This window comes from Malus sylvestris, chromosome 6, assembly GCF_916048215.2.
Source record: "Malus sylvestris chromosome 6, drMalSylv7.2, whole genome shotgun sequence".
Lineage (NCBI taxonomy): Eukaryota > Viridiplantae > Streptophyta > Magnoliopsida > Rosales > Rosaceae > Malus > Malus sylvestris.
Genome location: NC_062265.1, coordinates 7,548,322 through 7,574,083, shown reverse-complemented (window position 1 = coordinate 7,574,083; position 25,762 = coordinate 7,548,322). Strand labels below are relative to the sequence as shown.

At 41.8% G+C, this 25,762-nt stretch overlaps 1 protein-coding gene across 1 annotated transcript; it reads left to right on the top strand.

Moving 5' to 3' along the window:
* The first annotated feature begins 9,723 nt into the window (after positions 1–9,723).
* Positions 9,724–11,079, top strand: LOC126627514 (carboxylesterase 1-like). The gene has a single exon (XM_050297096.1). The coding sequence runs from the start codon at positions 9,821–9,823 to the stop codon at positions 10,799–10,801; it is 981 nt and encodes a 326-aa protein (XP_050153053.1). The 5' UTR covers positions 9,724–9,820; the 3' UTR covers positions 10,802–11,079.
* The last annotated feature ends 14,683 nt before the right edge of the window (positions 11,080–25,762 follow it).

Below are 25,762 nucleotides of genomic sequence, written 5' to 3'. Positions count from 1 at the left end.
CACTTGGTTCTTAATTAGTTACTTCATTACAACATCACACCCATATTTATAGATGAGGGTTTGACATTCTACTAGTTTCTAGTGTATTCTTCAAACTTCTAGCATAGATAATTCTAGACTAGCCACAAAATTATAGCTTCTAGATCTTTCCATTTGCAACCAAGGAAGCTAGTACTCTCTAGCTTCTTCCATCAACTTAATAACATGCTAGAATTGTCTAGCATGCTCCAGCCACCTCACTTGCTTACTAGAATAATCTAGAACATTCATCATGGGCTGGACCATATACCAACAATCTCCCCCTCCAGTCCATGAGGGAAGAATTCCAATCATGACTCCAAGTTACCTGGAGTCCATCCTAGCAGCCTTAATGCAGAATTCCAACTTTGATTTTGTGACTACCTTTGTCAACATGTCTGAAGAATTATTATCGGTATGAATCTTCTTCAGCTATAGCAACTTGGTCTCAATAGCATGTCTAATCCAGTGATAACGAATATCAATATACTTAGTGCGTGAATGGTATGTAGTGTTCTTGCTCAAATCCAGAACACTCTGACTATCACAATAAACGCCATAATCACTTTGCTTCAAACCCAACTCTTGGAGAAACTGCTTCAGCCATAAAAGCTCATTGCATGCTTCTGTAGCGGCTATGTATTCAACCTCGGTTGTTGACAAAGCAACACACTTTTGAAACTTGGATTGCCAAGACACGGCTCCCCCTGCAAAAGTAAACAAGTACCCAGACGTAGATTTTCTACCATCCAGGTCACCTCCCATGCCAGCATCTGTAAATCCTTTCAATATTGGTTTGGAACCGCCAAAGCACAAACACATCTTAGAAGTCCCCTTCAAATATCTGAGAATCCACTTAACAGCTTCCCAGTGGTCCTTCCCTGGATTAGAGAGAAACCTGTGAAGGAAATTTTGTGAAAAACATGTTCATTTAAACAACATCTATAACATGCAATTAACAATTAAAGGCGGAATCATGCTTGTATGCACTAAAAAACAAAACATTACCCATGAAATTCAAAGCCTAGTAGTTAGGTGAACCATGACTTAACTTAAAACAAAGTGAGTTGAGAAATTTATACCTTTGTTGATTCCTCTTTGCATAAGTAAAGGATAATCACCTAAGAGTAGGGCCTTCATTCCTTACTTCTTAACTCCATGGATTTGGATGGAAGAATTGGTTTCTCCAAGTTCTCAAAGTTGAGAACCTCTAAGTCTCCACACCAAGGAATGATTGATGAAGAAATGAGTGACCTAGAGGAAGTAAGATTGCTAGCTATGTTCCTCTAGGGTGGCGGCCTGTTAGAGAGCAAAGAGAGCTTTTGTTCTCATCTTTTCTCCTAAAAGAAACCCTAATGAAGAAAAGGCTATAAAGTCATATTTATACCTATCTTCATTGGAGTGGCAAACTTGTAAATAAGTCAAAAACCCACTCCTTTATCAAATGGCCGGCCATAGGGTGTTATTGGGCTATTTGGGCCTTTGTGAATATTTAGTCATTAAGTTGTCATACAACTTAAGTCAATGGGCTTGACATTCGAAGCCCATTGGGCCTTGAGGCCCAAAACTAACCCGAGGTCTTTAACGAACTTTATTCGTTTGATTAATTAATAATATTAATTAATCCTTGCCATAAATAATTAAACCATTTAATTATCCTTACTCATCTCCGTTGTTTCTTCAATCTCTACCTTACACGGTGTACGATCCATTAGGTTCCTTTTAGCGAGCTAATGGGCGATTAGAACTCTTTCAAATTGATTGTGAATTGAAACTTACTTTCAATTCTCCCTTTAGTGATTATACACGTTTAGGGCTTCCACAAACCATGAGTGACACCTAGCAGTATGTCATGGTTACCCAAGCTAATCAGAAGAGGTGGAGAACCTATTCAGTTTAGGATTACAATGCAATACGGTCTTTTTCTAATACAATACTCTTGACCACATTGTTTGGTTTGATAGTTTTTTCATGTTTACTATCCAATGTGATTCATTTACTTATATGATTACCTTGAGTGTGATTTGGAATGATTTCCTAAATCTCATTCATACTCTGGCCAGAGATTCTTAATTATATCATAGAGTATTCTCCCTAAAACGGTTTGAAGGTTAGAGATCCCTTGTTGCGCATTCACTTGCCTCCATGGTTAAGTGGCTTAACCCGCTTAACCCCAACTATGCCGTGGACACCATCTGTTGGGGTGACTTTGACATAGTCAAAGATCAAGGACCTAACCACAAGACAACTATGATGCCTCAGGTCAAAGGACTACTTTGCATTATCCCAACTATGAGTTCTCATGTGACATGAGTATGAGAACTCATCGTTGATCGTGTTCAGTGGACTCATTCTCTATTGAGCACCTACATGCTTGTCTTGGTGTCAATCACACTAATGACTCGAGACCAGTCACTCTCCCTGAGAGAAGACACAACACGTACTGATCTTAACGGACTGTCAATGCCCAATTGGCAATCCTATGATCAGGAACGTTTAGGATATGTATACGAAAGAGAATGGTCTCATTAATCTAACTTGTTTAAATTACATTCTCCTAATTACATATTCCTTGGACTTATCGTTTAAGCATATAACATTTATATGAGACGACTTAAAACAATAATCTTTGCCCTTGATATTAAACTAGATTAGTTTAACATGTGAAATGTCCGTAAAGTATCATCATATGATTGGTTTTAGGGCACATTTCCAACACTATTACTACTATGCCTCGGCCCCCAAGAGAGTGCTCAAGCAATCATAGAAGTCCATGAAGGGGTTTGTGGAGCTCATTAGTCCGGACGTAAAATACGGTGGTTGCTTCGACGACACGGTTATTTTTGGCCAAGAATATTAAAGGATTGTATCGAGTTCGCACGAGGGTGCATACAGTGTCAGATTCATGGTCCTATACAATGGGTCCCGGCCGAGTCATTACATTCGGTCACTAAACCATAGCCGTTTAGAAGATGGGCCATGGACGTAATCGGCAAAATCACACCATCTTACGGGGCTGCCAAGCACGCATGGATACTGGTATCAACCGATTACTTCACTAAGTGGGTCGAAGTAAAATCGTATGCCGAGCTAACGTCTAAAGAAGTTTGCGACTTTGTGGAAGAACACATTGTGACCAGATTTGGCATACCAGAAGCGATTATAACTGACAATGGCACAGTCTTTACAGCCGAAAGGTTTAAAGAATATACGGCAAGTTTGAAAATTCAGCTTCAACAATCTACACCATATTACTCATAAGCAAATGGGCAGGCCGAGGCAAGTAACAAAGTGTTGATCGGCATTATCGAGAAAATAATAAAAGAAAGGCCTGACTTGTGGCATTTAAAGTTAAATGAGGCTTTATGGGCATATCGAACATCACTCCGATCGGTGACTGGGACAACCTCGTATGCACTAACCTACGGACACGATGCAATGTTACCAGTCGAGCTAAGCATAAACTCGTTACGAACAATTGAACAGAGTAGTCTGTTTAGCGCCGAATATAATCAGTCGATGAGACAGGAGTTAAAAGACTTAGAAGAAGCGCGACTCGACGCTTATAACTTGCTGGTGGCATAAAAACAGATTGCCGAGCGAGCATACAATCAAAAGGTCCGACAAAAAACATTCGGCGAAGGAGAGTTAGTTTGGCAAACGGTGTTGCCCGTAGGAATTAAAGACCCTAGGTTCGACAAATGGTCGCCGACTTGGGAAAGGCCTTTCGTCATACATAAGGTTCTCAGCAAAGGCGCATATCATCTTAGAGACCGGACTGGTTTAGTTCACAAATTGCCAATCAATGGGAAGTTTTTAAAGAAGTATTATCCAGTCACATGGGAAATACGGGAATACAAATTCATTTCATTAAGATCGAATAATGCAAATTGAGTTGGTCGATCAGTTTACATCTAAATAAATTTAGGGCGAATAAGGAAGAAGAGTGCCGAGAAGAGCCTTAAGCTCCAGCCACCACACCTCGCCCATTATGACCTCGGTCTGCCGGTTCTTCTTGTCCATCTTCAACTGCTCAATTAGTTTTGCGCGTGCTGCATACTCAGTCAGACAATCCCTGCCGCCCGACTCGAAGTCTTTAGTAATCTCGGAAGCAATAGTCGACCTTCGTTCTATCAGTACGGCTATTTGACAGTCGAGGTCGGCCAAAGCTTCCTCTTTCGTCTTTAAAGCATCAATGTTCGGACAAAGAGTATCTTGGATGGCTATGGCAGCTTTCAGATCTTATTTAGCCCAAAGAGCGGTCTCAAGGACACTAAAAGTCTCCCGAACTCGCTCTAAGGCAGACGACGCCTGAACAATGGCTCCGGTGCTCATGTGACCATCTATACCGAGGTCGTTTAGGCAGGTACCCAATAAATCGAGGCCTTTGCATTCAAGGACCTGCGACGCAGAGAGAGACAGAACTTCTCGCACCCAAACCAGAGCAGTTGAATTGACGGGGTCAGTTGTAAGGACTGAAGGGCCAGCCACTCCAGCAGTACTTGACATGAGGGCTTTGAACTCGACTTCCCATGAAGCCTATACACAAAAATCAGTTTCAGCTCAAGGAAATCACGAAAAATGTAGCAAAAATGTTGTGTTTTGTTAAACCTGCCGGGAGGAGACTTCGACCATGTCTTCAGGATCGTTGCTCGAACCTAAAGAACTTAATGGCCGAGCCCAGTATCTTAGATGGCTTCTCAATTCACGCGGCCGATGGAGGTTATCTACGTTTAAGGGCCATGGAAGCGGCCAAGAAATATAGATAACACCATTAGGCGCATAAAATTTTCGATGAAAAGAGTGTACAAACACCTGACATTTAGTATTTCCCTGGTTTAGAGTTCTATGGCAGAGAAACAACCAAGGAAATGCGGTAGGGGATACTTACAAAGGCCGAAGTGGCTTCCTGCGGAGGGATATTGACGTCCTGGTCGGGCATTTCCGTCGTCGCTTCTGGCTCTCCTACAGGTCGTTTGCCACGGTCGGCCGTAGAGGGGCCGACTTGGACAGCCACCTCAGACACAGGAAGAGGCACCTAACATTTAGTATTTTCCTGGTTTAGAGTCATATGGCAGAGAAATAACTAAGAAAAGGCGGTAGGAGGTACTCACGAAGGCCGAAGTGGCTTCCTGCGGATGAATGGGCGTTTCCGCCGTCGCTTCTAGCTCTCCGGCAGGTTGTTTGCCACAGTCGACCGTAGAAGGGCCGACTTGGACAGCCTCCTCGGACACAAGAGAAGGTTGACGGTGAGGTCGAAAGCGACTCGCCTATGGAACCTCGTCGCTCCCGTCGCTCTCTTCCAGAATGAAGGCCGAGGGTTTTGGATTTTCAGGATAAGTTCCCTCGGTCACAAAGACTGCCTCTTTCAGGATGGGTGCAGCCTCGACCAGTGGAGCAACAACTGGTGTACCGACTTTGGAAACAGGCCGTACTTGGACTGTTTCTTCGGCCGGAACAGACCGCTTCTCAACCAAAGCTTGGAGGATGGGGGGAGAAGGGGAAACACTGGGAGTAGTCATCCCCGTAGTTTGACTGGAAATAACGTGAATCTCCCGTTCTCCTTTCTTCACCATCTTTTTGACCCGTTTGGCGGGCCGAGGAGCTTTGATGGCTGGCTCGACCTCTTAACGAGGCGGTTTGCTCAGCACGGCCTGCACAGCGGCCTTAGCCCTCTTGGAAACGATTGACTTTTTTCTCAGCTGCAGCCGCAGTGACCACTTCCACCTTTTTCAATGGTCGACTGCCTGGAAAAGTAAAAGCAAATCAGCGAGGCCGATCAGAGTTCAAAATGGAAGGGAAAAGGTAGAAATAAACTATCACCTTGAGGGTGGGGGGCAGGAGCCTTCTTAGGTCGATCATCGAAGATTTTGTTCAAAATGGTTTCGACCGGAACACCAAAAAACTGTTGGGTGTACTCTTCCCACCAGTCGCCGAAGGTGTCAGTGCAAAGAGGCTCTGGAGTGACCGGTCGAAAACGGAATTTTTGGCACCGCTCCTGGAACTCTCTTTTGGCGTCGATGCATTCCTTCTCTGAAGAGCCATGTTCGCGTCCACTGCTTAGGATGGACCGTGAGGAGAGAAGGGGGACTGGGCAACCTTGAAGGTAACCAAGCTACCGAGTAAGGAAGTTAGGATGATACACTTCCCAACTCGCTCGGCAACCCTCACAGCCGAGAGACAGGTCGCGGGCAAGCACGAAAGACCCTTAGGATTGACGAAGGTCGGCATCTTCGTCCGCGCCCCACGCTGTTGTAAGAAGTCTGATCGATGAAGGGTATTCTCGACGACGGTAGATCAAGAACTCGTCATCAGAAAGGTCGTCAAAGGCGAAAAAGTATCTGAACACTTCTTCGACTTGGTGAGGGGGGATTGGCCGAAAAGCCAGCTGAGGGTCGAGCGCTTCCTTAGGTGAAAAATCGGCAATCGTCGGCCGAAGAGGAGCAAAGTAGACCTGCAGCCAGAGTTGGAAGACCCATAGGGGACCATTCTGCTACGAATCGACCTTATTTAGGGTCGTTTCGACCAAGCAGCGTAGGAGATGGGCGAGAATGGTCGGGCTGAGTGCTAGAGTGTAACTGCTAGCTAGGGCTTCGGCCACCGGCATATTCTCGATCAGACACTTGTTAGATTTGGTACAACAGATAAATTTGTTGTACAAATAGAAAATGAAAGCCTCGTGTTCTCCCTCTCGCAGAGGCTTTTCTCGTCGGCCAGCAAAATGGAGATAGAGGGTGTTATAGTTGAAGAAGTTCTTATGAAGCTTGTGAACCTCTTCTTTCGAAGGTATTTGGCCTTCACCGCTTAGTGTCTCAAGAGCCCGCTTGTCGAAGAGCGCCTTCAAGTTGAGGTTCGACGGGTACCTAGAGAGGGCAGCATCGATTGGGATTCCAGTTGGGGAAGTCCCCAAGATGGTAGTGAGATCAAGGATGGTGGGGCCAATGGGGCCGAGAGGGAGGACCATGGTGTTGGTGGTCGAACACCAGAAGCATAAGGCTGCTAGGAGGAGCTTCTTGTCCAAGATGACTTCCATGGACGAGAGATGAATGGTGTCGTAAATGCCAAGGACTTTCCATTGTTCGCCGAAGAGCTTTTCCATTCGTACAACCCAGGCTGCCCAGGTTGTAGTGGTTGAGGGCCAAGAGCCTTGGGGCCTTGCCACATCCCACTTCGGCCATTCAAACCCTTGTAGCAAGGGTGACAAGCAGTGCTTCTGGAGAAGCCCAGTGACGGTTGATGGTACTGCCGCTTTAAAAAGAGGACCCAAGATATGATGAGGGGTACTCATGTCACTCTCAAATTGGATGGTGTTGATTGAACTCCGATCGATGATTTTGTAGCATTGGTCACACTCATTGGAAAGCTTGGAGATAAAGGAGGCCATGGTGAATGATTTGAAGGGATGGCAAGAAAAGAACTTTCAAGGTTAAGGTTGAAGACAAAGACCTAGAAGGAAGAGATGCATTGGAGAACGATGGCGAAAATTTCACAAAATTTGAAAGCGTAAAGTACAAATGAAAGAATTTCGGTATTTATAGAATTGTGGAAGGAAGGGCAATCGTTCGAAATTCAAAATGAAGGGTAAAATCGACCGAAGAATTCGCTGATCATTATGAACATTCAGATAACCCAGTTAAGAAGACCGAGGGTTTCGTGTTTTGGGGACGCACGATTGCGTGTGGCGGCGAGATTTAGGGCGAAAGACGTTTCGACGTCTGCACGATGACGAATAGCTTGCGGATTGAAGGGGCATGGTGTTCAGCAACAAGGTCATGATAGGATGACAGTTCAGGGAGTCGCACGCCTTAGACATCATTATTAGGGATTGGTCGTGTTAAAGGGTGCCACATGGTGTATTGGTCAGGAGGATTAAGATTGTGCAATCGTGCTCAATAAATGCGCCTTGGAAACATTATTTGGGTCCTGAGTGTTAGATTCGCTTCTTCAAGGTCGGAACTCGACCAAAGAATTCAGGCCGAGGACCTCAGAAGCGAGGGGGCAATGTTTGGGCCCAAAATATTAGTTTGGGCTGAGTGTAGAATTATTCTTGGCCCGGAAGGCCTTACAACAAGGGTACCATGGATCGTTTGGTGTGTAGGCCTCCAAACCTAGGTCGGTTAGGTCATGCTGCAAGACATGCGAGTCTTGGCTCAATAAGGAGTCTCGACAGGATTAATAACCCGGAAGTGAATCCGGCTTGATAAAGGACTAGGTTCACAATTATAGTGAAAATAGGACTAGTCGAGTTGGTGTTTGATCAGGAGAATAAGACCTAGTCCGAGTAGGGTTTTAACTCAACTTGAAAGGTATCCAGTGTTATAAATACAGGAGGCTGTGCATCATTCAAGGGCCTCCAATTCAACACACAACTACCCTGCGCACACTCTCTCAACAACTGAGATTTTTATTTTCTCTTTTCGCTGACAAATCTTCTGTTGGCATCAACAGCAACGTGAAAGCAACCGATGATATCTTAAGTCGGCATAGATAGCTCTGTCGCCGTAGAATCAGCCGATCTCGCAGCATCTTCCGTTGGCATCAACAACACTGCGGCGAGGACGGTTGGTTACCTATCCAAGTCTTGATCGAGAAGGATTTCCGAATCCTTGTTGATTGAGGTCATCTCATTAGCCTTCTTGGCAAAGTGAGGTGTTACAGTTTGCTTGGCGCATTGCACGCCGAGTTATTTTATGATTGGATACTCTCAAGTGGGGTTTAGAGTTCGGCATTCAGACGGCCAAACCACGTTCACTATAAAGACTTATATTTGCTTTGAGTATTTATGCCCTTACACTTTGGTGTCGATTCGGCGTGAGTTTACTTTGACGAATAACATCACTGTGACCGAATCCGATGACGACGATTCGTGAACTTCGTAAGAATAGTAGTCTTGTCTTCAGGTTCGAGAACCCAAGAAGCCGAGACGTGTTCCTTCCTCGGTCGCAATCGCGAGACGCAGAAGTCAGCCGTGCGCCCAACGCAACATCAACAAATTTACTCCTCGGCCGGGCTAGGCCGACGAGTTGGCACCCCCTGGATTCATCGAAGGACGTAGTTAGCTTATAGATTACTCAGCCTGCGCGCCACGTAGGCTTGGTAGTTTTTAGGGTCAACAAATCCTAAAAGGAAATGTTTTACCCTTCCTACTACTATAAATAAAGACACAATGGGGTGAGATAACACACACCCACAATTACACATCTCTCTATTCTTCTCCCTATTGCCGCACCCCTCTCTCTAAGGCCTCCATAATTTTTCAGTAAATTATGCCTACAACATCTACCTATAATTCATCCCAATTTTGTCAATTGTAAAGTAAAACGCTTTCATTTTCTGTACTTTACTTCGTAAAATTCATCCCAATTTTGTTCTAAATCAGTTTCCTTGCCATATTTAAGGTATTCCATTCTGTGGTGTTGTGTGGTGGGCATGTGATTTGGGTTTTCTGTTTTTTAGTTATCTTTTGGCCTCTGTATTTAGATTGTAGTATTCGGGGCAGCCTTATTCAGCTTTTAATAATTTTTTATAAAAAAAAAAAAAAATCAAAGAAATGTGGGTAAAAGAATGGCTCTACCTCTACCTTACCTAATTTTTGTTTGTATTAACTATTAAATGTTGTGAAATTAACGCACACGTAATGCCCTTGTCTCAACAACGTTGGAATCTAGACATGAAAGAGAAGCTGAATGATATTTAATTCGGCCACCAACTTTCTTTTAATAGGCTCCATCTTGAGCATTTGGTTTCAATCATTCACACATACACTCACTCACACATCTCCAATATTTCCCAAAGTCAGGAAATGCCAGAACAAACGGCAGCTTCCACTATGTCCAATCCCACTGTCGATAATTCCGATCCCTACAAGTTCCTCAACCTTGCATCCAATCCGGACGGCACAATCACACGCTTGACCAAATTTCCCGACAGCCCAGCCACCTGCGATCCCAACCTTCCCACCCCATTTTTCACCAAAGACGTCCCCATCAACCAATCAAACAACACCTGGGTCCGAATATTCCTGCCCCGCCACCTGCTCGACCACTCCTCCGCAACCCCGCCCGCCAAGCTACCGCTCGTGGTGTACTTCCACGGCGGCGGGTTCATACTGCTCAGCGCAGCCTCAACCATAATGAACGACTTCTACGTCAACTTGGCTACCCAAGTCCCCGTGATCATCGCATCGGTGGAGTACAGGCTGGCTCCGGAGCACCGGCTGCCCGCTGCGTACGAGGACGCGGTGGAAGCGCTGCACTTTATCGAAACAGCCCCAGACAACTGGCTAAGGGACTATGCTGACTTGTCGAATTGTTACCTCATGGGCAGCAGCGCCGGTGGCAACATAGCCTACCATGCAGGACTTCGTGCGGCTGCGGAAGCTGACGATTTTCACCGGTTGAAAATCCGAGGGTTGATATTGCATCAACCGTTCTTCAGTGGGGCCCAGAGAAGCAGATCTGAGTCAAGGTTGGAGAACAACCCCACGTTGCCGCTGAGTAGTAGCGATCTGATGTGGGAACTGTCGTTGCCCATGGGCGTTGACCGTGACCACGAGTATTGCAATCCAATGAGTGAGAAGTTGGATCAATTGAAGGCAGCTGGATTCAGGGTTTTGATGGCTGGATCCGATGGAGATTTACTGATTGATCGTCAGATGGAGGTGGCGAAGATGTTGAAGGAAAATGGGGTCGAAGTGGTGGAACATTTTGTTGAAGGAGGTTATCATGGGGTTGTTGACAAGGATCTGTTTGCGGTTGTAAAAAGTTTCACATCATCTTCATAAGCTGGGGACGATTCTTAGAATAAAACTTGAAGCAGTTGGTGATGGCTGCGGCTTCAATAATAAGTTAATAACTAGCCTCTCCGCGAGAGGCATTTTTATATGTTTCTTTATTTTTTTTATATTTTTTTTAAAGTGATTATTTCATAAATTGTGGTTGTGCGCACATCATAACAATAGTATCTACATACTTTTATTGACACAATCCTCAAACAATATGAGATTGTTATTCATGTAATTGTCAAACAATATGAGATTTTGGGTGCAAGTTTATACTTGAAGTTGATGAACAATAGTATGTAGATGTAAATTAAAAAAAACGGTAGACGAAACGTCATTTGCTAATATTGAAGCCCTAATACGTAGCACCCCTAAAGATGACTTACATTAGCTGTTTTCAATTTGTTTAGTAAGGTAATTGGACAATTACAATGAAAATAAAACAACTAACACAAACCGTTTTTAAGTGATTGAAGAAATAAAACATAATTAAGTCAAGTGTAAAATGCGTAATAAAAGAAAAAGTCATTGCCCGCACGTTCAAAGAGGTTTGTAAAAAATAAATAAAGAAATATAGCAAGGAACCAAATAATATTGTAAGAAAACAAAATAAACAATTAATCTATGACATTGAGTTTAAGAGTAAGAATTCAGTATCATCTTTTCCTTCCAACACTACAAAATACAACTGGCTTTAATATATTAATAATATATGTTATTAAAAATTGATAAACATCCTTATTTTTTTAAAATGAAAATTAGGTGTGGGCCTCATTTTACATTGAATTTTAACGATCCGAAACGTCTATTTTGTAAGTCTCGATTCATAGATCATTTTTGCAAAAATTCAATTCAATCTGAAACAATTTGCCTATGTAATTAAAAGATCAAATTTCATTGTTTATTGTATAAGAAAGTATTCGTTCATTTTTTTTTTAACCCAATTAGATATCTTATATATTTCCGATTTGGCTAATATTTTGCAAGGATAATCTATGAGGTACAACTTAAAAAGTAGACAGTTCTTATCGTTAAATTTTGATATGATGTGAACTCCACAACTAGTCTCTATTTTTATAAATAAAAAAATGAGAATCTCTTCCCGTAAAGGCTTTCTCATAGTATAATATACTATTTTTCTTGACAATATCTTACAATTCCCTTTCCACCTACCGACTGCTTTGTCACTTTTATGCCCACACAACATTGGAGTAGGATTCTCTTCCCTCTTTTTTCCCTCCCCTTCCATCTCCTCATATTTAAACGGTCATGGTTAAACCACGTCAACATCTTATATTAATTTTTTATAACAAGAAAAAGATAAAATAAGATAATGTAAGATGAAGGGATGAAAGGGGATAGAAAGAGGAGGAGAGAGAATCCTAGTCCAATCATAAAACAACTAACGCTCATAAGCATGTGCAGCCAACTATTCTTAATACTTGCCACGGTGTGTGTTTCACCTTTTTAATCGAATAACTACAAAGTTTGAAAGGATAATTGTGTATACTTTTTAAATTTAATTACTTTTCAAACCAGTTTTCTGTTCAGTTATGTGTGGAGCCAAAAATATTCACAAGGCGACACGTGGGTTTTTTGGACAAAAAGGAAAAAAATACCCTTGCAATACAACGAGGTTCCTACGCGCAAGCAGCGGGCAACCCTCTTTCAACCAAGACAAAAGTGCCCAAAATAGGTAACAATTCAAAGTCCATCTCATCAAATCCTTTCTACAAGGTAATTCCCAAACACATTCCTTTTAAATTATGTTAATTGGCTAATTAATGGGTTTATTGCCTAATTAACCCATTAATTCTCAATTAAACCATCCATTATATCCAAATAACCACAAAATACAACCAATTCAACCCTAAAACATCACATGGCCGGCCATCCCCTTAAGCTTTCTACCTTCCCTATCTTTTCCCACTTTACTACCCCAATTAAGCTAGCTAATTGATTCTATAACCATCCATTTATTCCCTTTATGTTTAATTAGCAAATTTATCATAATAAATTGGCTAATTAAACCTAAATTAAACCTAAAAACCCTAGCCACCTCCTATCCCTATAAATATACTCTCATTCTCACCAAAAAGCTAATTCCAACACTTTGGCAAAAATCCCAAAATTCTCTAAACACTATTTCTCTCTAAATTCTAACTTTGGCATCAGAGGTTCTTCGGCCAAAGCCCCCCCCCCATTCATCGTGGGCGCGTGAGGCTCTTGGCCTTAACCTAAGGTGTTAATTAATTTGTAGGTGCAAAATCGTCCAAGATCGAGGAGGAAGAAATTTGCATCCATAAATTGGTGCTTTCATTGAGAGTTGAAATCCATACTCGTAGAAGACTCTCGCACAAAAAGGTTTTTTCTTTATTTTTTAGTCCATTTGAATATTTTTCATACGTTCTTATTATTAGAATTTTTTACTTGCAAAGGTTCTTTAATAAAACGTATAAGCAAAATATAATGGCTAGAAATTTAGAAAATTCCATAAATGAAAATTCTAATATACAAGAAATGGGATTGCGGAGATCTATGAGGCAAAATGCGACAATAAGGGGAGCGGCATCACCACCACGAGTTTCCACCATGGGAACCACCGCGGTGGCTACCTCGGTAGCCACCCACGGCGAGGTTCATGGTGCCTTCACCACGGCCACCATGGGAACCACCGCGGTGGCTACTTCGGTAGCCATTCGTGGCGAGGTCCATGGAGCTTTCACCACGGCCCGAGCCGTGCCATCCAAGGCTCACGGTACCAAGACCACGACCCAAGCCGTGCCATCCAAGTTTACGTGGACCCAAGCCCAAGCCTCGCATTCACATGCACCGCGCATTGAGCAGCCTGCTCTCGTGACCCAGCCTGCTCCCGATGAGCAGCCCACTCCCATGGCCCAGCCTACTCTCGTGACCCAGCCTGCTCCCGACGAGCAGCCCACTCCCGTGGTCCAGCCTGCTCCCGACGAGCAGCCCACTCTTGTGGTCCAGCCTGCTTCCGTCGAGCAGCCCAATCTCGTGGCCCAGCCTGCTCCCGCCAAGCAACTTGCTCTCGCGGCCCAGCCTGCTCCTGCCAAGCAGCTTGCTCTCGTGACCCAGCCTGCTCCCGACGAGCAGCCCACTCCCGTGGTCCAGCCTGCTTCCATCAAGCAGCCCATTCCCGTGGCCCAGCCTGCTCCTGCCAAGCAGCTTGCTCTCGTGACCCAGCCTGCTCCTGCCAAGAAGCTTGCTCTCGTGACCCAGCCTGCTCCCGACGAGCAGCCCACTCCCGTGGTCCAGCCTGCTTCCATCAAGCAGCCCACTCCCGTGGCCCAGCCTGCTCTTGCCAAACAGCCTGTTCTCGTGACCCAACCTGCTCCCGACGAGCAGCCCACTCTCGTGGTCCAGCCTACTTCCGTCAAACAGCCGACTCCCATGGCCCAACCTGCTTCCGTCGAGCAGCACATTCCCGTGGCCCAGGCTGCTCCTGCCAAGCAGCCTGCTTTCATGACCCAGCCTGCTCCCGACGAGCAGCCCATTCTCACTGCCTATCCTGCTCCAGTGGCTTTCCAAGCAGCCCAAGTCGGCCCAAGACTATCTCAACCATCCGGACCTACCATCGAACCGGGGGCATTCTCACCACATTTTTTCGCGAGTTTGACATTTCTCAACTCAAATCTCGCGCCCGAAGTCTACCACCCTTTCACTGCCCAAGGAGGCGCATTCCTTCCAAGCTCTTCCAATCCAAATGGCGAACAACACTTGTCTCGACAAGTCATAGAGTTGACGAGCGCCCTTGCACAACAGACAACCTTGGTGAATCAACTTTTGCAACACATTGGGATCCAACGTGCCCTGGACGAGGTATCCCGAAGTAGGACAAGGGCAAACGGACATTTCCAGCAGCGTCCCGACAAGCAGCCACGAGCCGAACGTTTGGGCAGTGTACATTCCCGTCTTAGAGCGCGAAGGAGCATGCACTCTCGACTAGGCCCACGAAGGAGCATACATTCACGGTTGGGGTTATACTCCGATAGTCAACATGAACAACCTTCCGAGCAAAGTGTCTATTCGCAGCTAAGCCCACAAGGAGCGTCCTCCACCTCACATCAGAGTAGGCAGCACGACGGACGGAGAGAAGCAGTCACTTAATCCAGCTCAAGTTCAACCAGCAGCATGCGAAGAACTCGCTCACCTACTAGGAACGCATCACATGCACTGCATCCGCGGCATAGACGAGCCAAACACATGGAAGAGCAGCCTAGACCAGCAAGTCATGACTGGGGGCAGCCGAGAGCTCCGCTACCCCAACAAATGCAAATTCAGGAAGAAGTAGAGAGACTCTTGACCAAGCGATTGCATGATTTCCAACGCAACGAGGTCACCGACGAGGCACTACGACGGAACATAACCAACATAAGCAGGTCACCCTTCACGGAGGAGATTGAGCAGGCAGAGCCTCCACGCGAGTTCAGCATGCCACATTTCACATCTTTTAAAGGGGATGAAGACCCGGAAAGACACTTAAAACGTTACCAAAGTGCAATGATCCTTTATCGAAACAACGATGATCTCATGTGCAAGATATTCACCACCACTCTACAAGGCGAGGCGCAAGATTGGTTCTACACCCTGCCGCCACAATCCATTCGGAATTTCTACGAACTTTCTTTGGTTTTCACCAAAGAATATTCATCCTATCGCTCGATCAAAAAGAAGTCTGACCATTTGTTCGACGTCAAGAATAACCCAAAGGAGTCGCTTCGCGACTATGTGAGGAGGTTCAAAGTAGAGAAGGCAAAAATAGTCGGATGCAACGACTCGATAGCTAGAGCAGCCTTCCAAAAAGGACTTTCAGCAGACCACCCGCTATTCGGAAAATTGATCATGAAAGAAGATCTAACTCTGGCAGACTCTTTTGCTTTAGCAGAGAAGCATGCACTTTGGGATGAGGCTCGCCAATGCACATTCAAGGACTTGAAGAAGTACCCGACATCACCTCCCTAGAACAGCGGAGGACTTATTCGCATGTTTGACGGTATCTAAAGTAGCAATAAGCTCTACCATCATGCGAGAAGAGCTGGGGGCCCGACTACCTGTATTCTACAGTTACCTGCAGTCATCATTATGACGCACTATTCTGCCGAATCCAAACCGGCGACGATAAAGACGTAGACCCTGGCAGATGCAAAGTTTTCTGACGAACGCAACAACTCGGCCAAACGATGCCCTGAAGGCAGTCGAGCACACTTTAGCTGCACATATTCCCTTAATAGAGATTTCTGGCATTCGCATGTCAACGACGCATCCAACTACAAAGGCTTGCGAGCAGCCGTGGTTCGTGGCAACCGACTACTTCACCAAATAGGTGGAAGCAGAGCCTATGACGACCACGATTCAGACGGACATAGAGCGCTTCATATGGAGGAACATCATTTACCGATTTGGCATCCCTTAATCCATCGTCACCAACAACGGCCTGCAATTCGTGGGCAAAGATTTGGCGAAGTTCTTAAAAAAATATGGCATCAAGCAGCATATGTCCATGCTGAGATATCCTCAAGGCAATAGGCAGGCCGAAACATCCAAAAAGATGGATCTCATCTGGGAAGGTCCGTACAAGCTCAGCAGAATAGGCGGTAAGAGTAATTATACCCCCGCTACCATGAAACGATAAAAAGATCGAAAAGTAGTGGAGCGCCTACAATCTGAAGAAGTACCATGTGTGACCTCCCACTACATCAAAGCCCGAAGACTTAAGAAGCTCGACGGGCACCACCTCACAAGTCGAGGACTATCCAGTTGTTATGCAGTTCCTACCTTACATCTAAGTTCTCGTTCGTTTCACTCGTTTTTCAATGAGGAATTCAGAAGTAATCACAACTTGGCTCGGCTGCATGCTTACAACAAGTGATCACTCCAGCACTTCAAAAGAAGACTGTGCTCTTCTTAGGGACCCATCGCAGGAATTGCGCCCCCCCCGAGGGACCAACCATGCTCTTCAGTGCTAGAGGGTAAACTAATTGCTCTCCAGTGCGAGAGGGTAAACCAATTCCCCGACACCCATATGGGTCAGCTCTCCAAGACGGGAGGATAAACTTTACACTCCGAATATCCAAACGTGGATGAGCCTGGCTGCCCTAGTATAACTAGATGCACGATGGCTTGCACCGGGATTCCTAGAAGTAGCCACAATGGTCTTTTTCAAGGCTTAGCTAACTGAAGGATTTTGGGTCTCTTGGCCTAATCCGTGGGGAACCGGGCCCTAGAGACGGAGAGGGCACATTACGCAGTACATCCGATGGACGGCTGCCCTGGAATCCTAAAGCTGCTATCGAGTGCACTAAGGTAGCCTACGGATTCCGGAAGACTGCCTACGGCTTGCCCTTCGAGCAGTAAAGCCGCGCTAGACTTATACAACCGCACATTCTTGTGAAAGGTTAAACAATCTAGCGCGCATATACGAAGTTTTATCCACTGCCGACATGCTACGTAGTCGATAAGCTTCACCTCTGCCAAGCGTGGAACAACCTACACCAAGTCCTAAAGTGTTGTGATACTTGCTACGCAACCTACGGAATTGAAGAAAGTCAAAGTTAACAGCCTAGTGGTTACGCGGACTTGTCTTCTTCTGTAAGTAAGGCATCCGGCTGCCAACCCTATGGCTAACAACTTTGCAAAGTTCTACACCAACACCTACGGCTGCATAGGCTACGCGAGCTTGTCTGCTTATAAAAAAGTAGCATGCCTGCCACTGGTCTATCAAGTCTAAAGGTTAGGGCATGAACAAAAGAGGTGAAGATGAAGAAAAACGAAGGAAAACATGTTTATAAACAACTAGCAAAGGCCGAAGGAGTTCAAGCAAAACAAGAGCTACAAGGAAAAACAAAGAAAATCCTAAAGGCTACCTAAAATACTACACTACAGCAGCTTGGACATCCCACGACTACTCGGTCGCCACACCTTCAACAACCGTAACACTCTTAGCAACGGCATCATCCGGCGCTTCACCCCCGGCTGCCCCAGTCTGGGCACTAACTTCTCCAACTACTTCACCAATGGAAGCCTTAAAAGTAAAAGCAAGCAAGTCTTTCGGAGAAATAGAGAAGGTCTTAAAACCTCAAGCCCATCATTCTCACCCTTCAGCTGCTCATTCTTCTTAAGCAGACTAACACAGACGCGCTGCAGCTCATCCACTCACTTCTTAGCATAAGCAGCGAAACGAAGCTCAGAAATTGCAAGCTTAAGATCTTGAATCTGAGGCAAATCAATCTCAACAGCAAAGGGAGCAGGCTTTGGCGCCACTTTAGCAGCAGAGTCCACCTTACCACTCTTCATAATAGCAAGTCTCTACAAAGGTGAACCGGACTTGGCTCCCAAAGAACGTCCTAGTACAGATTTCGGCACTGAGGGCATGATAAAACCTTTACGCTGAGCAATCTTATCCACAATTGTACTAGCCATTCTCAACATGGAAGACGCCACATGCTCAGATCTAGCAGCCTTATTTTTCTTCCCATTAGAAGAAGTCATGTCAATCACATACCTCTCGGTAGCAAGCGGACCCTCATGAGCAGCACAAGAAGTCTTCAGTTTTTTCTTAACTAGGCATCTCATGAGCAGGCAGGGAAGATCTCTTCTTTCCATCTTCATTCATAGTAAGCTCCACGACAGCGATCAGACGAGCCAATGCATCTGCCTTGATCCTCTTTACCTCATCTTTCTGGAGCAGCCCACCTTTTTTTCAGCAAAGAAGACTAAGCAGCCAACGACATTCATGGTACTCAGCAGGGGAGCTCAACCCAGCATTCCAGCAGGCAGAAGGCTTGCATGCCCAACATTCCAGCAGCCCATGAGACCCGCAATCTCCTTATTTCTCTCAATCGCCAGCCTGGCCCGAGTCAGGTCCAAGAGCCCAAAGGACATGAGCCATGCGGCTCGCCTAACACTGTGCCCTAGCGCCACAATCCTCGACCCCAGCTGCACAAGCTGCCCTTGGCTCAAGCCAAGCCAAGCTGCCCAAGCAGTGGTCCCTGCCACGACATCTCCTCAGCTCATGCCGAGCCAGCTCCTGGCCCCTGCCAGCCGACGTGCCGCACCACCCCGACGGCTACCCTGCAATAGCACTATCCAAGAATAAGGCAAGAAAAATTAAATTTTTCTTACATTGGTGCGGCACGAAGAAGACGAAGAAAGCAACGAAAGACGGTCCTTTGCACGGGCAAGATGTAGAAGATTGCTAGAGGAGGGGGAACAAATATCCTCTAAGCTATCTCTATCTTGTAGGGTAGAATAAATCGTTCTCCAAACTTGATTTAATAACCCACTTAAGGTGGACTTAAATAAGCTTTGAGAGAAATTTATTTCCCTTTCCTAGAAGGATCTAATTTCTTATTAAAGAGAGAATCTACATCAAAATAGGAAGCAGTCCTAAGTTTCTTAAAGCAAGAAAATCTCTACACCTGCCGCCCTTTTCTGCGAGCAGCCCAACAGGTGTGGGGGCATTTGTGGAGCCAAAAATATTCACAAGGCGACACGTGGGTTTTTTGGACAAAAAGGAAAAAAATACCCTTGCAATACAACGAGGTTCCTACGCGCAAGCAGCGGGCAACCCTCTTTCAACCAAGACAGAAGTGCCCAAAATAGGTAACAATTCAAAGTCCATCTCATCAAATCCTTTCTACAAGGTAATTCCCAAACACATTCCTTTTAAATTATGTTAATTGGCTAATTAATGGGTTTATTGCCTAATTAACCCATTAATTCTCAATTAAACCATCCATTATATCCAAATAACCACAAAATACAACCAATTCAACCCTAAAACATCACATGGCCGGCCATCCCCTTAAGCTTTCTACCTTCCCTATCTTTTCCCACTTTACTACCCCAATTAAGCTAGCTAATTGATTCTATAACCGTCCATTTATTCCCTTTATGTTTAATTAGCAAATTTATCATAATAAATTGGCTAATTAAACCTAAATTAAACCTAAAAACCCTAGCCACCTCCTATCCCTATAAATATACTCTCATTCTCACCAAAAAGCTAATTCCAACACTTTGGCAAAAATCCCAAAATTCTCTAAACACTCTTTCTCTCTAAATTCTAACTTTGGCATCGGAGGTTCTTCGGCCAAAGCCCCCCCCATTCATCGTGGGCGCGTGAGGCTCTTGGCCTTAACATAAGGTGTTAATTAATTTGTAGGTGCAAAATCGTCCAAGATCGAGGAGGAAGAAATTTGCATCCATATTATGTTTTTTTACCAATTTGTCTTCATTTTTTGTAATTTACGTTTTAAATCTTAACTATTGCATTGACTACCTCTAAAGTTCAACACCAAGAAAATTTCTTGTTTCTGTTTTTTTATTTTTTTTTCTAACATTAAAATACTCAATACTGAATTCTTCTCTAAGACCAAGCTAACTTATTGGTTTCAATTTTTTTTCTTCTTTTCAGTATTTCTTATCCATGGCATCCTGCATAGCCAATGCATCTCACAAAAATGCAGGAAACCAAATAAAATATGAAAAGGAAAAAAAAAAACTTACAAAGAACGAATTTTTATAATACATCCATTCCATGAAACTTAAAAAAAAAAAATGTTAGAATATGTTTCGAAAACAGGTTTGTAGTTAGCAACATTAAAAATAAAATAAAACATTCATCTTGAGTAAAAGACGAACTATATCTACAAACTGAAGTTTTCATGCAACATCAACACTATGGTTGTCACCCATTTGTTTTCACTTGATGCTTCACATTTTCATTGTGCATCTACAAACAATATGAGAAAATTAGAAGTCTGACTATAAAAAAAAATATTATTATAAGTAGTGAGTAGTATAACATAATTACCTTTAAATTAGACAATTTGTCCATAGCAACACTTTTTCTCTAATTGCTTGAAGAAGACTGTAAAGTAAGTATTAGGTCAAGTTCGAGTTAACAAATTGTGATCACATTTATGAAATAAGTAATTGTGATATTGTATCTTAATCCTATGCTTCAACTTTTTCAGTTTGAGAGAGGTATGATGCTTGTAGAACTGTTACAAAATTAAGTTTGATAAGGCTTATGTGATTGATTTCAAACTAATGCAATAGAATGTACTGCATTCTTAACTATAAAAAAAATATTATTATACCTTATCTAGAAACATTGTATGGTTACGATTAATATTCTTCTTGCACCAACATAATTGTCCAGTTAGAATATTCATGTGTTTTGTATAATTATGAATAATTAATTGGCAAACATATTACGAAGAAAGAAAATTGTCAAAGATAGATAGGCATGGTGAGTAGGATTATACCTAATTCGTTGAACTTTTTTGTAGGTTCGTATGATGTGAGGAGTAGTTGCAGTTTTCATTTTTGCTAAAGCATTTTTCATGCGCCTTCTATATGAAATGTTCAATGTTTCCTCCCAAAATTTCAATTTATAGAAAATTAAGAAGAAAGCTAAGGAATACATACTACTCGTGCTTCTTCTTCTTAAACTCTTTGAGAATTAGTTTGCTGAGATCAATAGTTTTCACCCCAATAGAGATGCCCCAACCAGGAGAAAAAATAGAAACACGTATGCTAGGTGGCTCATCTTTAGGTGGTGCCATCTTCACTTTTTATTGCATTTCTTGTGGAGTTTCTGTAAATAAACAAAATTAATAAACTTTTAACACAACCAAGAGAAACGTACAATGGTCTTTAAACCTTCTTGCAATGCATCACCATCGTCTCATACTTTGTTTGCATGGTGAAATGTAAAAACAAAAGTAGCTAATAAACATGTGAGAAAATGTTAAAGGCAAAGAGACAAAAGCAGATGTCATCTCATCTACTTAACAATTAAGCTTTTCTTATTGCTTGAGCTCAATGGAAATAGAAAGGATCCAATTATTCAAAGTCCAAATAACCTATTAACAAAAGGCACTTTAAAGCTTGTCTAGCATACATGCAATAATAGAACAATGATATATCCCATAACATATTCTGCAAGCAAGGAAGTGGAGTCCAAAATTGTATACATTTAGGTCACACATGAGTGTCATCATAAAAAATGAGACATAAAGACGAACGGATGTCAACTTACAACCAGAAAGACTGATTAGTGTTTGATTAAACATATGAGCATTGAGATTTTAGATTATTAACAACAGTACCTCACCCAAATATGGAGATGTAGAAACACCAAAATTCCATTCATTGCTAATGCAATACAAACAATATTGGTGTAGTTTAAGTGTTTAAAACAACAAAAAGACATCCACTTTCAAAACTTTCACAGTCTTCCAATAGACAAAAACAATATAAAACGCTACTAGACGCAAATTATTTGCAGAAATATAGACACAAAATAAATTAAATTAACTTGCTCCAACTACTTTGAAACCTCAAATGAAGGCACACATTGCTCACTATGTGGGTGGGACCCAATAAATTCAAATAAAAGTTAAATTGAGAAAATGTTATCCTCATAAGACCAAAACAATCAAATTTCTTTGCTACCCACTTGCCCAATTTTCCCAACAACCAAACACTAATCAAAGAAAATCCAAACATTGCTCTTTAAAAAAGAAGAATAATACAAAATAACCCACGTTTTTTTCCCTTTACTTTTGCTTCTCTTTTCATCATCGACCTCCTCTGCTTCTTCGCCTTTAAGTTTCTGTCTTGCTGTCTCATTCTACAAAACCCAAAATTTACTACAGTAAAAAGAAAACCCACCAAGAAAACATAGAAAATCTGAGAGATTATCACATAAAAAGAAAATGCTTACCAGATCATCCTTGAGTGAGTGCGTGTTTTGCCACAAGTGCAATCTTGAGAGAGCAAGAATGATGGAAGCTACTTAGGACACAGAAGGAAAGATAGAAAAAAAAAAACAGTGTGTAGATGATGGGACCAAATAAACAAATTGAAATTGGAAAAAAGTGGGGAAATGCTCACCGATTTTTGTAAATTATCACGTTTTTTTTTTTCGGATTGCCGGCTTAAGATGAAGAAATCATAAATATATGGAAAAGGGGTGGAGGAGGGATCTGTATGATAGATGTACAAAAAGTAAAAAAAAAAAGCAAGAAAATTCATTTAAGAATTCAACGAAATATGCAAAGTTCTCCGAAATAATAAGAATGTAAGAAGAAGGCAAAAGGAACTCATAAAGTTATAAAATAAAGAAGAAGATATAGCACAGAGGAATTTAAATAAGTTCCAATAAACCAAATATTAGAACTTAAATGCAATCACTTAAAAATACAATTGTATTTTGCAATCCAGTAAATAAGAGTGTTTGACCTACAAAAATGTACGGTGCCTCCAAGTGTTCGACCTAGAAAAAAAAATTAATTTTGTTTTAGTATTGCTGTAATATTACATAGTACACTAATCAAAGTACCATAGAACAAATCATGAACTACATCATTTGCTTTGTTGGGATCCTCCAAATTGAAAAGACCCTTTGCACAATTACAATGCTCATCACAATTACAATTAGTTGTTTGACAATACTAATTTGTTTTTCACATGGAAATATCTTTGACAATCACAATTACAATTACAATGCTCATATGTTTCTTTTAAAATCCTCACCAAAAACATCTTAGACAGTACTATTGCATTGTTTTGGCAGTGGTGAATGTAGCAGAGACAAAATTAAAACCAATTGTAATCAAATCAAAACCCCATCTAAACACTCGTGGTATTCTGATGTCCTTTCGCAGCAAATGAATTAGAGATGGACCAAATTAGTGACATAAATTGGTGAATAATGGATGAAGAATAATTAAATTAAGGTTGAGAAACCCTAAAAGCATGCATTTTGTTGAATGAAAAGTTGAAATCGAAAGCTAAATAGTAAGGAAAGTTGGGGTTAAGGATTTGCACAAAATGGAAAACTTACTTAAATATCGCGATCGGGAAGAGAGAAGGGAAGATGAGCAACGGCCAAGAGACTGGGCTCCTGAAGGTGGGTGTCCGAGATCGAAGGTGTGAAGAAGGAAGGGTTCCAAAACGCGTCCCAAAGTCTGGTTCCAAAAATTGGGCTCTTTTCGATTATTCATTTGTATATAGCACTGGTATGTGGGTAGTAATTGTTGAACCTTCAACTGAACTCAGATAGTGGGAATCATTAAATTGCTCTCTAGTTTCGATTGTGGGAATCTTCAAACCAATTGGTTTCGATGTGGGAAGTTGAAATATAACTGATAACTGAACTGGCAACTGTCTATTCTTTTTCACTTTCCTCCCACGTTTCAAATTCTGTAGTTAATGTTTTTACCTTTTTATCCCTCATTTGGTATTAAATCCTTGTTTTGTGCTATGTCATTAAGTAAGGGTCTTTTGGGCATTATCGAATGCTTCACCAAACTAGAGCACTCCCTTTATATATTACTAGCCTCTTACCACACGCATACGCGCGTGGCAATTGGCCTTTTTATATTTTTTTTATTTAAATAATTAATTTACATATTTAAAAAAAAATGAATTAATGATGTGAAACCACCCACTAACGTGGAATGTCTTGTTTGTGTTTTTTTTTTCTATAATTTTAAATATTAAATTCATTCAAAACAAAAATAAGGTTAAATACTTTAGCTTCTTTTGGTTCAATTGTAATTTATGAAATTCTTAAAGGACAATTTATGGTATTTTGAATGTTTCACCATTTTAAGGTGCTCACTTTATATATATATTATCAACTTCTTCAACTGGGGTTTTCTAAACCGTTATGTAATAAGAATAAAACTTGATGTAATATTTTACTTTGTTGTTCAATATTGATATCCTAGCTAGTCATATATCCTGCATCTGTTATATATTATATATATTTATATATAAAGCAAATAGGGCAATGAATAGTGCCGATTTGGTGTCACGGCTTCAACAAAAATATTAGGATAAAATTGCCCCTCAACCAAAACAATCCAAAGGCAGCCTAATATAATATATAAAAAATGCAGGGGTAAGTTGGTAATTTGGTCATCATAAAATATAATATAAATATAAGTGGGAAGATATAATATAAAAAAAAACATGAATATTGTGTTCAAAACATCTTAAAAGGCGGTTAGTGCCGGTGATAAATTAGTACAGTTTTGTTTTAATTAGTACCTTACAATAGGCTAGCAATAATGTGATTCAATCAGATGTTGTGAATAGTGATTTTTGTGTCACCAAGCTTCAACAAAAATATTTGGATAAAAATGTCCCCAAGATAAAAAAACTTCAAAGGCATCCTAAAATAATGTATCAAATAAGGCAAGGGTATTTTTGTCATTTTAACAGTGTTTCACAATAGGCTAGCAATGATATGATTCACAATAGGTTAGCAATAATGTGATTTAATTTCTCTATTTTTATACACGTTCAAAACATCTTAAATGACATGTAATGTTGATTATAATAAAGGTCTTTCACACGCGGATAATAATATGATTAAATAAGTTGTCAAATGATTGTTGTTTTTATAACAAATGATATTACCTACATTAAGGGGAAGAGGGGAGGGCTTAGCCTCACAATGGGCTAGTAATAATGTGGTTCAATCAGTTGTTTATTAAATATTATTGTCTCTATTTTTAAACACGTTCAAAACATCTTAAGAGGCATGTAATGCCGATTATAAAAAAGATCTTTCGTATGCGGATAATAATGTGATTAAATTAATTGTCAAATAATTGTTTTTTTTTTTACAAACGATATTATCTACACTAAGGAGGAGAGGGTGAGCTTAGCCTCATAATAGGCTAGCAATAATGTGATTCAATCAATTATTTATTAAATATTATTTTCTCTGTTCTTAATGTAAATTCTATAGAAATCGATTTTATTATGTTAATTCAGCTGGTTTAATTGGTTTATGAGGGGTTTCTTCTAGCATGATCTAAAATTATTCATTTGCTTCAAATATTTGACTTTCCTTTTGTCAATTTACGCATATAAATACATTTAAATCATGCATATCATGCCATGATTCAAAAAATA

Bases quoted from the DNA above. Each gene is read 5' to 3' on its own strand.
- LOC126627514 (XM_050297096.1), top strand. From the start codon at position 9,821: ATGCCAGAACAAACGGCAGCTTCCACTATGTCCAATCCCACTGTCGAT.